This window comes from Oryzias latipes, chromosome 16 (assembly GCF_053564925.1).
Source record: "Oryzias latipes strain Hd-rR chromosome 16, Olatipes_Hd-rR_3.1".
NCBI classification, from domain to species: Eukaryota; Metazoa; Chordata; class Actinopteri; order Beloniformes; family Adrianichthyidae; genus Oryzias; species Oryzias latipes.
In genome coordinates, this window is record NC_136252.1 from 16,470,483 (window position 1) to 16,484,212 (window position 13,730).

At 36.7% G+C, this 13,730-nt stretch overlaps 1 protein-coding gene across 7 annotated transcripts in view; it reads right to left on the reverse strand.

Annotated features, from left to right (window-relative positions):
- Positions 1-13,730, reverse strand: part of LOC101167820 (CUB and sushi domain-containing protein 3) — a 301,513-nt gene that overhangs the window by 13,265 nt on the left and 274,518 nt on the right. For all 7 annotated transcript variants that reach the window (XM_078933064.1, XM_078933067.1, XM_078933068.1 and 4 more), the window contains 3 exons: positions 7,650-7,823; positions 7,110-7,183; positions 5,826-5,937 (listed from right to left, as the gene is read on the reverse strand). In XM_078933064.1, the coding sequence (XP_078789190.1) occupies positions 5,826-5,937; positions 7,110-7,183; positions 7,650-7,823 (360 nt within the window). The remainder of the gene's footprint in view (positions 1-5,825; positions 5,938-7,109; positions 7,184-7,649; positions 7,824-13,730) is intronic.

The window sequence follows — 13,730 nt, forward strand, 5'->3', positions numbered from 1 at the left end:
TATGAAACAGCAAACTGTCAGCACATGTTCAAAGTAAGGTGGTTGTGTTTACAGACTATAAATACTAAAGACACTTACAAGGCTTCCTGATTGTTGAATCAGACAAAACGCATGTCCCTTATCAAATTCTTATGAGAATGTCATGTTTCCTTACAACTCAAGTAGCAATGAGATCTATTTTTGAGATTACACGCAGCCTTGAAGCTTCTGTCCTTTCACCCATCAACTTGTGATGTTCTGCGTTCAAATTTGGCCCGTCTGATAAAGACTGAGTAGTGGAAACAAAAAAGATTATCTATATTATGTATATTTTCTTACTGAATAACCAAAGATCAGCTGTTTGGAAAAATACTTATCAAAAAAGAAGTTAAAATTATTAATTTGCTTGAAGAATTTGATTTAAATAAATTACAATTCAATTCAGACTACTATTAATTAAAAAGTACACAAACATTGATTTCAAATCCTTAAATAATAACAAAATAATAATTTAATAAAATCTACCAGAGCTGATTGCACACATATTTCTGTGGTCACAAAAAAACGCAAAATTTCACACTTAGGTAAAAGCCACAGTGACCCAAATTTTTATTTATTTTTTTTACAACAAAGATCTGTTAGGTAAACTATCAGGAAAAATTGAGTGCTGAGTTCATCGTTTTTTTATGCTTTCCAAATATATTAACTAACATGTAGGTTATGCATACATAATGCAAAAGGCAAATTTTATTAATGTATTGGTACTACTCTAAGTAATGCTACGAGATACATGGAAGTGTCTGTTAACATATCATTTTAAATAATGCCTAATAATGCAGTAACTAACGCTAGAAAGGGTACTTTACCGTTAAGTGTTACCGCAGAATGCTTAGTAAGAAGCTGTATCTTTACACTACTGGTTTCTTGCAATAGTCCAGTATTTTGATGTATTTTAATTTTATTTTAAAAATCTTTTAAATATGTGTAGCAACATAAATAAAAAAAGAAGTTTTAGTACTTTGGGGAATTTTTATGAAAGGTCTAAAAATTTGATGTTTGTCAAAAATACATTTTTTGATTCCTACTCGGGTGGAAAGATGACAAGACAAGGACAGAGGGAAATCAATACATTATTTTAAGCCACAGTAGATGTGGAGAGCAGGGCTGAGAAGCAGCTACTGATGTGTTCCAACCTAAAGCGAGCAGATTTATACACTTGTCATGGGAGAAGCTGCTGCATCAGGAGAAACAAGAAAGATGAGAACCTTGAAACATCATGTCCTTTTGGAAGACTTCAAATTCACCAATATTGACGTAGCGGCTGGGAAAGGTTTGTTTATCAGGTTTATAATTTGAAAACGTGTGCCTTTCACAGCAGGAAAAGACTTCCAGTGATCACATTTAAGGGGTTAGTGCAAAATCAGACAAATACATGATGCTGCTTTAATTCAGTTGAATCTAACAAAATTTGAAATTAAAATCTAGTCATTTTTCACAACTGCTGCTTAAGTCCATGATTTAAATAATAAAAAAAAAAAAATATTTGGGCTTTTTTTAAACCAGGTAAGCTATTAAGAGTGTGTTCGTAACCAGTTGACTTTTATTAAAAAAATTTAGGTCAATAATTCAATTCAGGAATATTAACATAAACCATGTTAAAGATTTTTGAATATTGACTATCACAATTTTGTTCTGTGATATGTTGCATTATTTAGCTTCAAACTCAAACCCAAAAATTAATCACAAAAATTAATTACAATTTTCAGAATTTTCTGTAGCTTTCAAAGACACATTGGAGTTTTTGCATGGCGCTTCTGAAAAAAAAATAATGGTACAAATAATTTACACTGTTGTATTTCTGCGTACATCTTAAGGAAAAGAAAAGAATGGACAAAATAAATTTTAGTTCATCTAGGAAAAGCAGCATTTGGACAAAATCAATAGAGATGTGTCAGGGTACAGAAATTGGAATTTGCCCTAAAAACTACAATCCTGAAAAAAGCAGCACCATGAAGCCTGACAGGGTCAACAGTTTGAAGAAACGAGTGGAGCAGGAATGGCTGAGGAGCCGTCAAGCAAAGAGTAAAAAGTTGACAGGTAGTTTTTTTTTTGCTGTCAGGTATTAAAATGAATGTCTAACAATTGTCAAATATGAACTCAGGGTATGCTAAAAGAACTATGAATATATTTCCTTTGTGCAAGTAATTCATGTAGAAAATTGTAGATTTTTTTTTTTTTACCTTTGTGACTGTAAATTCAACTCAAGAGTGCAAACGGTACTTTTTTTCTAGTTTACCAAAAATAAATGCCACAGAAAGGATACATTGTTTTTTAAAGTGGTTGGCTGAGTCTGATGTCCCTACCTAAGATAGCACTCTGAGCTAACCAGGAAGCTAAGAGGACCTCTGGTGACGTGGGAGACGATGACGAGGAGTTTGTGGCGGGGTCTGGATAACGCACATGGTTCATAATGGAGTCGGAGGGGTGAGTTGGAGCGTGCCATTCCAGGACAGGAGGACAGCAAGGAGACAGTGAAGTTTGTTAGGATTAATTCTCAAGTGCACAAAGTACCTTGTTTATATTTTAATTGCTGTTCAAGTGAAGGAACTTTGGAGTGTTGGTCTCTGCGAACAGCAGTTTGATAAGGGGTTTACTGGCTTTAGTATAAGTTAACACTTTTACTGAGTTATATTGAGACTGTGAATTTTGACTACACTGTGAGTGTGTGATTTTGAGTTGTGGAGCAAGAGTCTGTATTTTGTAATAATCAATGTATTATTATTTTTGTTTTGTGTTCCTTTATCCTTTATTAAAGGATGGTTAATGTTCATAATATAACTTGTGTAAGAACTTGTTTGATTATTTTGTTTTCATCCTCACAGTAGAGTTAATGCCTTCTTTTTAATATAGGGCCATCGATCCAAAAAATTATTACCTTTAAGTAAACCTGATATGAGAATAAGAACCCAGAACCTAGTCATTTTCTAGATGACTACAGAAGGGCTACACGAATATGAACATTTTATGAAAACAGTTTATGTGTCATGATGATGAAAACTTGCATGGTTTATAAACAAAAAAAGTTAAATACATTTTTTTCACCTGAAAAATTGTTAAATTGTGGTCTATATTCACTAAACTCACTAAGACGCTTGTTGGTTGGTTTAAAGTTTGGTTTAAAGGCTTAGGTATGCGTTTGTGAACACTATCTGTTTTGTGTACATGTTGACATGTGGACATTTTTGCAGCTAGCAGGTGTGTTGATAACATTTGAGTGTGTGCGAACAGGCCCCGCCCTTTTTGTACTACATTTGAACTGTACCGTAATGATAAACAACCAGTAAACCTGTCTGCTCTATGCTGCTTCATGGTCTTACCCCCCCCTCTCACTATCACCCTCCCCTCTCTAACATCCCTCTCTCTTCTTCCCTTCTTTCCTTTTCCGTCCGGTCCAACACCAAAGATTTTCAAACATGATTGAAATTAATAAAGTTTGGCCTCAATTACAAAAGGGGTTTATTCAGACATACCTTTGGTTTGTCTGAAGATTAATAACCCCTCTTATTAAAGTAAAGTATGTCCAACACAAGAGGCCCTCAGCTCTCATCTGCCTGCCTAGCTGTTGGACAGGACAAGTTAAAAAAAAAACAAAAAAAACTCACTAAGACGCGTGGCAATGAATGGTCTATTTGGAACTTATCTCATATATAAGGTGCACTGAACTTTAAGGCGCATTAAATGAGACAAAAAAGTCAGAGATAAGTCAGATTTTATGAACTGCATTCACAGTAACTTTAGAGCGTACTCTAATAAGAAGTTTTAGCTGCATGACCGTATTCGCTATCCGTAATAATAATAATACATATTATATTATGTATTATATATATATTATTTAAAAGCGTCTTTCATGGCTCTCAAGGTCACTTCTCAATAAAAACAGATAAAAAACAAGATAAAACTTTTGGTACAAGACAGAAGAAAGAAGGAGCTGTTGATTTGTTTTTTGAATAGAAAGGTTTTAAATTGGGAATTTGAAGGTGGAAATAGAATCCAAGCTTCTAAGACCAGACAGATAGGGAGGGGAGAGGTTGTGGATGGCCTTAAAAGTGTACAGAAAGATTTTGTATTTGATTCTTGATTGAACTGGGAGCCAGATCAGGTGCTGCAGGACTGCGTGATGTGATGATGGAGGGGGGTTTGGTAATGATCAGGGCTGCAGCATTCTGAACCAGTTTGGGGATGGATTGGTTTGGGAGACCGAAGAGGAAGGAGTTGCAGTGATCAATGCGGCTGGTGACAAGACTGTGGACGGAACATGGAGGAACATGAGGAGGCAGAGTGGGTGGTGAGGGAGGGTAGGAGGCGGTTAATGTTTCACATGTGGAAAAATGTTGACCGGGTGATGTTGTTGATGTGGGACTGGAAGGATAGAGAGCTGTCGAGAACAACACCAAAACTCTTAACATGGGAGGAGGTAACTATGGAGTTATCTATGGAGATGGAAAGGGGGCTAAATTTATGCTGTGAGGGAAGAAGGAGGAATAGTAGAGGAGGGATGAGTTGACAGGTACAGTTGGGTGTCGTTGGCATCGCAATAGAACTGTATGTTGAATTTTCTAAAGATATTTCCCAATGGGAGGAGATAGATGTTAAAAAGGAGGGGACCAAGGAGAGATTGGGGCACCCCTGAGGTGACTGGGGAGGGCTGGGACCGGAAGGAGCAAAGTTGAACAAACTGAAGGGAAGGATTGCACTTGTAACTCCCAACCTTGTTAGCAACACTTAAAAATGAAAACTGTCCAACACCACTATACGTTAGCTGCGTTGGCGTGTTTAAAAGACACCCAATCTAATTTGCAAATTGTACAAAAAGCAGACGGACATTTTGTCCCGTTGCTTTTTATTCAAAGAAATCTACTATAATGAAGCAAAAAATCATTTGGGGATAAAATCACAAAGTTGTCTCACAAGTGAATTAGTCCACATCCAAACTGTCAGCCTTCAAAATCTCACTGAAGCAAAACCAAAATGTCTCTGAAACCTTTATTCCACACATATATAATCCAACTGTGTTGGAGATGGTGTCTCTTAACTGAAGCTAACCAGTTTATTTAATGTAAACTGTTGGCAAAGTTTATCTGTAATAAAAAACATGCAAAAAAAATCATCTTCCAGCATTTACTTGCACTTTTAAATTTCCTCTTTCCTAACTTTAACCAACTCATAGATGCATGCTCAAAGATGCTTTCCAGAGCAGGGTAGGGACTGGAACATTCGTGTCTCTTCAGCAATATTCCCTGCAGGTTTCTTGGGCTTGCACATCTTCATGGGGTTAAAAAATAAAGATTAGAAAATTTCACAAGTACTTTCCAAAAAGGCAGTTAATGATAAAACTTTAGGTATAAACAATTTGGCAAAAAAAATGATTGACACTGGAACTGTTTTTTTTGAATTGCTGGAATTCTTCTCATCTTCCAAAAGCTCTTATCTCGGCAGAGTGAGTGGGATAAACCACAAAGCCTGAGTTTGGTGTTGGTCGGCAGTTCAGGTGGTTCAAACAGAATGACAGCAATCAGGGTCAACACTTCACTCTCAGAATGATGATAGGTTGATTGAGGCACAAGAAGCAATCTGCTGGGAGGTCAAAGATTACAGCAGGATGGAGCAAATGACAGGAGTTGGCTTCAGCAGGAGAAGCACGAGGGTGAAAGTTGTGGGTTTGAGAACAAGTGTACAGCAATGATCTGAGGAGGCAGTAATGTGGATAAACACTGACAAAAAGCAAGAGCGGCTTGTGAAAAAGAGACCTAGCGAGACTGGTTAAAATACATAAAGCAATGACTCACGGATGCAGGTAGGCTGAGTGCCAGTCCAGGTGAGATCCAGCAAACACATCCTTGTAGTGGATCCCTGGAGTATGTGTCCCTGTTGGCACTGGAAGTCGACTCTGCTGCCCACCTGGACACAAACAGACAACCACACAAAGAAGCAGTCAATGCACTGATGCAAATGCCAATAGGCCCCCAGCATCAGATCAAAAGAGGTTGAAAAAAAACCCTGCACATTAATGGTTTCTTTTCTTCCTTTTAATGATTAGCTGTAGTGTTTGGAGGCAGATGGAGGCTATTCCTCAAGGCGCTGGTCCACGTTTGTGCACTCAAATTATCCTACAAACCAGTCGGTGGAGAATATTCACAGAGGAAATTTGGAACTCAACTACTTTTTTATCGTCTAAAAAACAATAAATAAAAACTACCTGGCAAGTCTAACCTTTAACAGCTTAGATTAACATTTACTAAGGAATAACATGAAAAAAGCAAAAGACCACAAAAAGCATTACAAGCACTGGCCTATGCAGAATTAGGTTAAAAACATAGTGCACATTTTTTGTAGTATTTAAAAAAAACAAATAAATTAAATCAAATGAGAGCCAGCTATTTAACATAAGGCAAAATTTGCAATATTTCCTTTTTATTATGAAATTAAATATAAAGAAGAAAATATCTGAGAATCCGGCATCTTTTAGGTGGAGAAAAACCTAAATTATTTCAAATCTCACTGCAATATCCCTGCACCTCAGTATCATCATCAAAAGGATAATTCAATTTAAATTCCATTTGGAAACTCCTATTGGAAGCAACTTTTAAACTTGTTGACTCCTTTCCTTTCAACCCAAGACTAGAGCACCTCCTATCTGCTCATCTACTAGAATACCCAATGACAAATATTTCACAAAACAATGCAAAAACAGTCAGCTACCTGTTTTTGCAATGCAAGTAATGATGTTCTGCGTATGCATAGATAGGTTTAACCCTTTGTTCACACACACCAGAGCTGGTAGAGCTGACAAACTGAGTGTTCTTTTGCTGTCATGAGCAGCTTGGAGTTCAGCGTCTCGCCCAAGGACACACTGACATGCGGAGGGTCCGGGGAATGAACTGCCAACATTTCAGCCTTGAGACGGCTGCGACTCGAGTGGCAGAGAAACAGCTGCCTCCCTCTGCGCTCAGCTCAGATTATCTTCAAATTTGACTGTTATTTTTCTGCTTTGAATTACATAACTTCATGTGAATTTACCAAGGAGGTTTGGACTCATTAAGACATGTTTAGGAATGATATGCTCATTTTACCTTAAAGCCTGTGGTGTAGTTCATAAATCCATGCTCAGGTGTCCCTGGGTTTTCACAAGTGCTTCTTGTGGGCTCTGGAACATGAAATAATTGTACTGATGAGAGGTTTGCGGCAAAATGGACAATTCAAAATTGCAAAATAATGAAAAAGCCATTTTTCCTTGAGCTAACCTTGTATCAGCAAATTGTGGTGGCAGAGTTGGAACATGGGTAAAAAAAATTAGTACTGATTCCACGGCTCTAAAATTACTATGAATTTTTTTTCAACCCATCCAATGTTTTCATTAGCAGTAGAAAAAAAAAATAGGTAAATGCAAATTTACCTTTATTTTCCTTTTCTTTTGTTATTAATAATGATTAAACTTTTCATTGGAGTCCTCAGAAAAATCATAAAATCTTGCTCTAAAAATGTAGAATATAGTTGTCCTTTACAAAAATCACTTACACTACCCAGAATGCACACAGACAGGTGAATGCATATTTAAAACAAGTACACGTGTCCAAAGAGTTGTGTGAATCTAACGCTGAATTGTTTGATACCTATACATCGAGGTTGGTTCCCACTCCAGGTGCCATCCTCCAGGCACATCCTTGTGGTTGATCCCACTAACACATTAGGGGCGCTGCAGCTGAACGTCACCTCTGACTTGAAGATAAAGCTATGTCCTTCTCGCCGTCCTTTTAGGGGCATGCCTGGATCCCCACAGAACTTGGCTGCAGAGGCAAAAAGATCAAGACATGACTAACATGACTCATAAACCCACAAGACTAACATTGATGGTTTATTCTTATAAAAAAAACAATCAACACTGCTTAAAATCATCTTTTGAGTATTTTAAGCATCCTCAGCTGTCTTTTAATTATAGTTTTTAGGCAAAAACAAAAAATCTTTGTTGATTTCTCTGACATTCATAGTTCAGTAGAAATTCACTTCTGAGTTATGGGCGGGACTGTTGGTGTGGAGTAGGCCCACCCCTTTCCCCGTCATTCATCTGTTTATGAACTCCTGCACTAGCTTACAGCCCTCACATATCCAACCTTACATTAGAAGCGCAACAAAAATGGCGAACAATATTGGAGCAATCCATTCGTACAGTTTTGAGTGGCCTGCCGCTTGTAGCCTCTACGTCACACCTACAGTACAAGCATTTACCAGCTGCATTTTTCATCTGCTCCTGATTCGCAACGATTTGAATAAAGAAATATTCAGAAATGCAATTTAATGCTTAAAAACACAAGACCATGTTAAAAACAACAAAAACACAATTTTCATTGAAGTGGGTTTTCAACCAATACCTCTGTCTTTATCAAAACACTTGGTATTTTATCTTTAAGCCTATCAAGGAGTTGGCTGACAACTGACCCAATATAATTTTTTTTAAATTCAGGAGAAATCTATGTGGGTTTGTGTTTGTATTTAAGAATACCACACGAGGCAACAGTAGTTTTTGTTAAAAACAAAGCACTCTCGTGCCTTTTACAGTATTTTTATCGTGCCCAATTTATTTTAAAATAACAACAATTGTCTTCCTGAATGATTTGGAACATCTTCAGACGCTGAATTATTCAAATTTCATTGACATTATGCTTTTGGTAGAAAGCACCCTGTCTGTATTCTTGCATGTGGGCATGTGCATTGACACTCTGGTCTTAAGATGAATTATTCCATTTCATGATTTTTTTAGTTTGTAGCAAATCAGCCTTTGTGGTGTGTGCTTTCAGTGGATCCCTCCCTTGCATCTTGGCAGCAAAGAGAAAGCGAGGGAGGTCACGGCTCACTATTGAAGATCAAAATAATTAGCAAGTGAAATATTAATTTCTCTGACAAAGCTTTGAGGTTAATCTAACTGGAACCTTTTGCAGCCACTCCCGCATTCCAAGTCTCTGGTAAGTCATTGCTTTTATGGTTAGACCCCAGCCACCGTCCCTGCAGATGGAGCCTGATAGATTGTCACTGTTCCTCCACTTTATTGCTTATAGGCATCTAATCGAACTGACTGTAATAATTTATGCCTAATGGGTTTGATGGTGAGAGATGTAAACTATCTTCCAGCCGCTCATTGCATCTTCCCATCCATCTCTTCTTTTTACATTCATCTATCAATCCCCTATGACTAAAAGCTACTTGTTAGCTGTTGGAGGTTCAGAAAGCTCTGTGTGTGTGAAAGAAAAGGCGAGGATGAGAGTCACAGCATTCAGTCACGCAGCTGGAGCACTGCAGGATCAAGCCAATAATGAGGCAGCTGCTTCTCCAGACCTGACATATGCTGTTGCATGAGGGTCTGGTGACAGAGATAAGTTTGTGCTTACTTTCCTACTGCAAGTCACAAGCTAACAGCGTTTTCCCGCAACCATTCCCTGTCTTAATAGATAAGTAGTGAAAGAGAAGATTAGGATCCAGCCTATGCTGAATACAGCCATTACCACAAATAGCTTTATCTCAGAAACAAGTTGTATTCAGAGTCATGTCTTCCCCAAGAAAACATGTTTGGCTTTACTGCCAGGCTCCCCTGACAACAGTAAGCTCCCCTTGTTTGACCACCTCTGATATAACAACAAATAAATATGAAACATCTAGCCCAGACCTGAAAGTGGCTCTTGTTTCTTTCTAAGACTTATTATTCAAAAGGCATGTTATGGGCCAAACAGGTGACAAGCACATCAGTCATGCGCTTCAAGCTGCTGGGAAATAATGTACTGTTTAATGGATAGACTGTATAAGAAAAATGGCCCCAGGCCAAACCAAGATCAGCATTTTTTCATATCGCAGCCTATGAGCATTTAAAAAAAAAACATGTTTGCAGAAGAAAGATGGAGATGAGTCGAGTCTTCTTACTCTCTCTGCTTCTCCACTTACTTGATGAACTATCAGTGCTTGGACTCATCAGTATGCAGAGCATAGATGCAAAGTTAAGATCACAGGCTTATCCCTAAAGACGTGTGAAACTAGCACTGTCAGACTCAGAATTTTTTCGTTTCCACTGTGGTGTTATTAAGAAAAATGTGCATCCTATTCCTGTTTAGCAGAAAATGACCATATTTAAGTTTTGTTTTATTGCAGACTCATTTTATCTCCCAGACTTTCACATATCTGCATTCAGACTAAAAGTGTTGATGATTGTTGGTTAGTATTCTTCAAACATAAAACCCCTGTGTGAAGTGAACCACCAGAAACAGCACAGTAATTACTTTTGAACCAATTTGGACTCAGTAAAATGGTAAAAACAAATCTAATTTACAAGAAAATGGTAAAAAAAAATACTGCCTTTTTCATTCTTATGGTCTTTTATGAGTGTTGGTAAATGATTTATATCTTAAATCACACTATACAACATACTGTATATTGTGGTGTGTTGAAACAGACTCTAAGTGGCCTATTTATTACAAAAAAAAATACATGAGTTTATAAAGAATTAGCATGTATTGTAGTGGTCAGCACTCTGCAGAGAGCAGTGATACTTAGGATTTACCTCTTAACAATGATGTCATTATTCACAATAACTACCAAATTAGTGCTGATGTAGATAGTGCTGTGCTGACATTTTAATACCTCTATAATAGCCTCTTGTATGCCAAATATGATCAGCATTTTCTCTCCCTTTGTTCCCTATTCATGTTCTCATTTATGTGGTTTCCAGAAGCTGAAGTTATTCATCATGTATGCTTACCCAGTTCTGGTGTGCAGCATGCCAGCCAAGTTCTGCACAGAAATTTGCTTATCGATCACAGTTATATTCATAGCGTATGGGATATAATTTATGTCAATCACTGCAATGGACATTCAGAGTAATTGAGTCATTATGTTTAATTATAAGGTCAAAACAGTTCCTTTCAAATATACGCTGAACACTTTGCTGGAACTTAAAGGTTACTTTACTTCAATTGTTGCAGGAGGTGGTTCTGGGTTGATGAAGTGGAAAAATGCAGCTCATCATAATTACAGTGGGTGACACCTGGACAAGGTTAATTTATAAAGTGGAATATTATCTGCTGCTTGACTGATAACATGTTTTTTCCATCATCATGACATGGGATCATATAAGTCTCAGTCAAGGGTAAATGTTCTCATCTTGAGTTTAACTGCCAATTTTGTGTCATCTGAATAAATCTCTGTGGTATTTTTTTATATGTACCTGACCTATTTGTCAAAATATTTAAAAAAATTATGTCTTAAAGACGACCATGTTATTCTCCTGGGGAAAAAAAACTCTAAACAGAGCCTGGGAGCTTGTGGGTCCTGCACAATATCTTAGCTGTTCCTAGCACTGCACTTTTTTGGACTGAGATGTCTGAGGTCTAGCAGAAGAGATCACATCACTCCTGTGTTAGCTTCATTTCACTGGTCCCCAGTTGAATCTAGAATCAAGTTTCAAATTCTCCTGCTAATCTTTAATGCCTTAAATATTATGCCCCTATCCTTTATCAAATACTTCATAGTGCCTTACCAACCAAACAGAACACTTCACTCACAAAATGCAGGACTTGCTTGTGCTTCCCAGAATTTCTAAAAGTATAGTTGGAGCTAGAACCTTTAGCCACCAAGCCCCTGAATTGGGGAATAAGCTCACGTCTCATCCCAGCTCATGTAAGAGAGGCCAACATTTCAGTCTTTAAGGAAAATTGGCATTTACTAATTTTCCCCATTTCCTTTTTCTTGTCATATTTGTCACTTTTGACCAGTGGTTACTAAAACAATATCATAAAAAAGCTATAGAATAGTCCAGATGCAAAAGAGATGTTCATCTTATTCTTAGGCGTCCCACTCTGCTCAATGCATTCGAGGCACAGCACTGTGACTCTTTCTGACCCTGATATATTATCAGTGCTTTCAAGTCATCAGTATGCTAAGGATAGATTCAAAGTTGAGATCACAGACTTATCCCTGCAGACATGTGAAACTAGCATTATCAGAGCCAGAAGTTTTTCATTTTGTCTGTGTACTTTGGAAGCACGAGGGCACATCTGTGATTCCAGCTTGGCTGTAAGTGACAGATTTTAGGAAAAGATTTGCATTTGCTCATCCCCAGCTCCTTTGCTGATCTGCATTTTAACTGAAAGTGCTGCGCAGTGAAATTCAATAATTATATCTCGATAATGGCAGAGCAGCTTCACTGTATGAGCAGAAACAGCAAGGCAATGATATTAAAACAATGTAAAAAAAATGGAATAAGCTTAAATAATCTGTCAAATATTTAAAACTTGCTACTTTGGTAGTTTGTAAAATAAATCTCAATGTATTTATTAATTTGGTTTAAAAAGAAAAATGTTGATCACCGCAACACAGAATTTTAAATCATCTATAGGAGCCATAAAAATTTGTCAATAAATCAAGAACAAATCTTGGACAGATTATACTATTCATTTAGCGTAGATTTTTGATATATCAGTTTGTTCTTCCTATAAAATGTAACATGTAAAAGCAAAGAAAATAAAAATGACAACAAACACAAATATTAAAATGAGTATAAATCCTATTAAAACTGCACTCTTGTTACAATATTCACAAATTCAATGAATTGTCAACGGCTATCATGAAAAAAAAGATAAAGATAAAGGATTTCTTCCCTGTTGTATTTTGAATATAATTATACATTTTTTGTATTTAGTTTGTTTTGTTTATCAAATCCCTACACACGAATACATTTTTCCATTTCAATTCTAGGTCTGAGTTTGACAAATACATAAGTTTATTTTAAAATAATGAAAAATATTCTTTCAACCTTTGAATATTTTGAAGGTTAAGTAGAGTTTTAAACTTTTAGTGTAAAGGTTAATTTCCTTACATTGACACATAAAGCTGTTTCAGGGGTGCAGGAATGAGTAAATGATTGTTATGTGTCTGAGGATGGCATTGCTCACCTTAATTATAGTGGACTGCATTGGACAAGGTACATTTAAGTGTGGTGTCAGATATTTCATGATCTCTCAGTATATTTATCCTGTCACAGGACCAGAATACAAAACCCAGACCATTGTAATGTAAACATGCCTTTGGTGCTTGAGAAAATTATATTTATATTTATATATAATACTTATATAATACTTATATATATTTATATATAAGTATATTGCTGATCATAATTTTGTCTGTTTGCATGGTAATATGAAAATATAACGAGCAAATTTCGAGGAGGGAATAGCTGGAGTAGACGCATAGGTTCTTGCTGCAAGGTAAAATGCAAGCAGTCTGTCATCTCCATCTTGGATGTTATACACACGTTGAGTTGTGTTCGCTTCACTAAATATGGCAAAATGCATCAAATTTCACCACAGTGTCATAATTTCTTTTCTTTTTTTGGGGGGGAGATCTACTAGACCCCTGCAAAAAATCTCATTTATCTCTAAATCATGAATCCCAAGCTGAAATTATCAGGTTAAACAATGTGGTGCATGTAATGTTTATATATGCTACACTGTGTCTTAGCGCTGAATGTGGGAAAAACCCAATTATACTGCATGTGGAGTTGGGGAGTATACCTTAATATTTTCAGACTCAATAACAAAACAAATATTCTGCTGAGGTTGGATAGCCAAAATGAAGATGACAAGCAAAAATAGGCCAGTTAGCACCATGGAAAGAAGACTGTCAAATATATATATTTCATTAGGAGTGGTTGATGA